At 31.3% G+C, this 3153-nt stretch overlaps 2 protein-coding genes across 9 annotated transcripts in view; one reads left to right on the forward strand and one right to left on the reverse strand.

The window, feature by feature from the left end:
• The window catches only part of LOC108737524 (facilitated trehalose transporter Tret1-like), a 5886-nt gene extending 3180 nt beyond the window's left edge, over positions 1-2706 (reverse strand). The window contains exon 1 of the mRNA XM_018470439.2: positions 2550-2706. Coding sequence (XP_018325941.1) covers positions 2550-2628 — 79 coding nt within the window. The 5' untranslated portion in view covers positions 2629-2706. The remainder of the gene's footprint in view (positions 1-2549) is intronic.
• The window catches only part of LOC108733869 (lutropin-choriogonadotropic hormone receptor-like), a 210315-nt gene that overhangs the window by 111260 nt on the left and 95902 nt on the right, over positions 1-3153 (forward strand). The window lies entirely within an intron of this gene.

A 3153-nucleotide genomic window follows, 5' to 3' on the forward strand; every position in this document is an offset into this window, starting at 1 on the left:
GATGGTATATGTCTATCTCTTAGGGATAACCCACAATAACCATTTTTTATCCTTTACTTTTTACGAGAAATAATGGCTTATTTACGAAGCGATTTTAAGCAATACAGCATTAATCGTTATCCAATTAAGTACTTTTAAATACATTGTGCATTTAATATTGGCCCTTTACCTCATGTAATTTAAATAAATATTTTCGATGATATTACTGACTTAAAATGCAAGGACGTAGCGGTTGCGGCGGTACCGGCCGGGAGGCCGGTTTCTATTGTCTAATGACAAAAAAACTGTGAATGTTGTATATAAAGACATTCTGTAGTATATTTAGTATGTTCAGGGGGTATCTTTTAAACAAAACATATTTAGTATCAGCATTGCACCCGTGCGAAGCTGGGGCGGGTCACTAGTTTTGCATAAAAAAGGGAAGATTTGGATGATAATTACTTGGCAATAAATTTTATTCATTACAAAAAATGTTCGGCTTCATTAACGCATAAAGTGTGACTCATACTGGTGTAACGTATAACTTGTGATTAGATTAGAGAGTATCTGTCTCAGGAAATGTACACTTCAGATGAGAACGATGTACGTACCTAATGATTAAATAATATTTACATTTTTCCTTTTTTTAAATTTCTAGTAATTTTTGCTTAGATGGTTTACTCTCAGTGATACGGAACCAATTGATAAGCTCTATTGACAATACACTACTTATTAATGAGTTTAAATTATGTAATCGTTTTGTGGAAATTAAAAAAAAATGTAATTTTACTACTCCGTTGTATTCACACTAAAGTAGCAATGAGGTGAAAGAGATAGGGGGGCAGATAGTGGAGATAAAAAACTAAAAAATAAAAAGAAATTAGGGTGATTTGGGGTACAAGTTGATTTCTTCTTCCATATCTTGTCTTTAACCCTCGACACTCTAATAAATCCATTTTTTTATTAGTGGAGCATTCCCCTCACTCCTCTTTTACACAATTACTATTTATCTCATTATTAATTTTCACTTTTACCCGTCGTGCATTCACATTTTCGCTTCAACTAGAAAACTTAATTAGTGTTCTATCGTAGGCTGGTATGCAAAACAATTATCGAATATAATGGACTATACTTTATTAATCAAGGAAACTAATTCACACTATAAACTAACTAAAAAACGTAGAATGAAAATCAAATGAAATTTTTATAGTTCCGCCCAAATTCAGACAAAACTTCCGCTTAAAAATACGCTAAAGGTAATTTTGTGTGTGAATAGCCTCGTTCTTTTCTTAAACTATTTACAAGAAATTAGGTACATTATACAAACGTTCTGTTAAAATGAATGTCATGTAGCATTATAAAAACAAATTAGCCAGTTTTATGATAAATTAATCTCAAAATTACGGTAATGATAGGCATAACTATTACGGTGTTTTTCTAATTTCTTAGCATTATCACGTAACATTAACATAGAAAGTTTTAATGAAGTCAGGGAAATAAAAAAATCTATTTTTTCTTACTGTTTCAACTTTAGGAATATCCCTTGAACTTTATTCAGAATTTTATATTTCGTTTTTTATTATTCTGTACGACAAGCAGTAACTGATAAAAGTTAATGATATTTGACGACTTTTTTTGTGGTAAAGGAAAGGTGTTTGAACTGATTGCATTGTAGTGGTATTGAAAAAGAAAGATTATAAATACATCAAAGGTCAATTTTCTTTGTATAAAATGCTCAAAATCAGTTGACTTTTATTTCAAACTGCTAAAACTTGAATAGTATATTCAACTAAGTAGATGTTTTAATAAATTTATATGTATTTCGAAAACTAAACTGTCACAGTTATATGGGGCGGCAATAATCTCACATGGTTGTATCGTCAACAACGTAGCTATATTTTTAACACCATAACGTCAACTACACAAAAAAAACCTAGCTTGTCAAGTACATATTTAAATCTATTAGGTTTTACCCGCGGTTTCGCTCGCGTTGATGTCTTAAATTCGTGTCAAATTTCATCATCATCATCATCATAATAAGGTCGTCATTCCTAAGACTGGTTCGATACGTACCTCCACGCTTTCCTACCCTGAGCTAATCTTCGCATTTCCCTAAAACTAGAACAACCCATATCCTTAACTATTTGCGAACAGTAATCTAACCTAGGTTTACCTCTACCCTTCCTAACTCCTGTATCTGTCTCTAATACCTATGTCTCTGACTAGACCTTCATGTTACGTGATAATGCTAAGAAATTAGAAAAACACCGTAATAATAATGCACTATCATTACTGAAATTTTGTGATCAATTTATCATAAAACTAATGTCTCTATTTCTCGGGAACAAAATTTTTTTCTGGATAAAGGGTACCCTATGTGCTTCTTTGTACTCCTAACAATTGTGTACAAAATTTCTTGATGATCAGTTGAGTAGTCAAGACGTGCATACTTCGTAATATGAACCTTTATTAATCTCGCTAACTAAAAATGGAGTTACATTTACAAATAAAATATTTGGAACTCGGTTCAGGTGAAGGTATTAAAACATTAGAAATTACTACCTACTTACCTGATAATGCTGCAATCACTTGTGGTGCCTTTTCAGCTTTAGTCCACTCATTTTCAGCTAGATTATTTTTAGTTGACATGACAAATAACTGCTTAAAACTACAATTTTTTTCCAACTGTTGTGCTACGTCAGACAACCTTACGTATTTTTTTTTTAACTGCTTTTAGTTATCAGTTTTCAATTTGCATACATCGGGAACATTTTGTTCAGCTTTTTAAAAACAAAAATGCTGATAAAATGCTTGTACCTACTTGTAAAATTCATTTAACATATTTTCGAAACAAATTAAGTAATCCTTCTTGTTTGAAAACAGTTTAAATCGTTATCTATCGAAAAATTCGTCAGAATAAATGATACTTTTGTGAAACCTACCGAGTGTTTTCTTTTCGATATTAAGTTATATTTTAAAATATGATTAATGATCGCATTATCAACAACATTGAATTTAGCAGTACAAAAAAATCAGTGTCTCACAAAAATGGGACACTGCGAAACTGAACTAAAAAATGGACTGAGTACAAAGTTCTATGTATCTACAATGGTACCTGGTATTTGGACTTGGAATGGGACGTTGTACCAAATCAGATATTCCCAAAAAAAAAAA

The sequence above is a fragment of the Agrilus planipennis genome, unplaced genomic scaffold (assembly GCF_000699045.2).
Source record: "Agrilus planipennis isolate EAB-ADULT unplaced genomic scaffold, Apla_2.0 scaffold2, whole genome shotgun sequence".
NCBI classification, from domain to species: Eukaryota; Metazoa; Arthropoda; class Insecta; order Coleoptera; family Buprestidae; genus Agrilus; species Agrilus planipennis.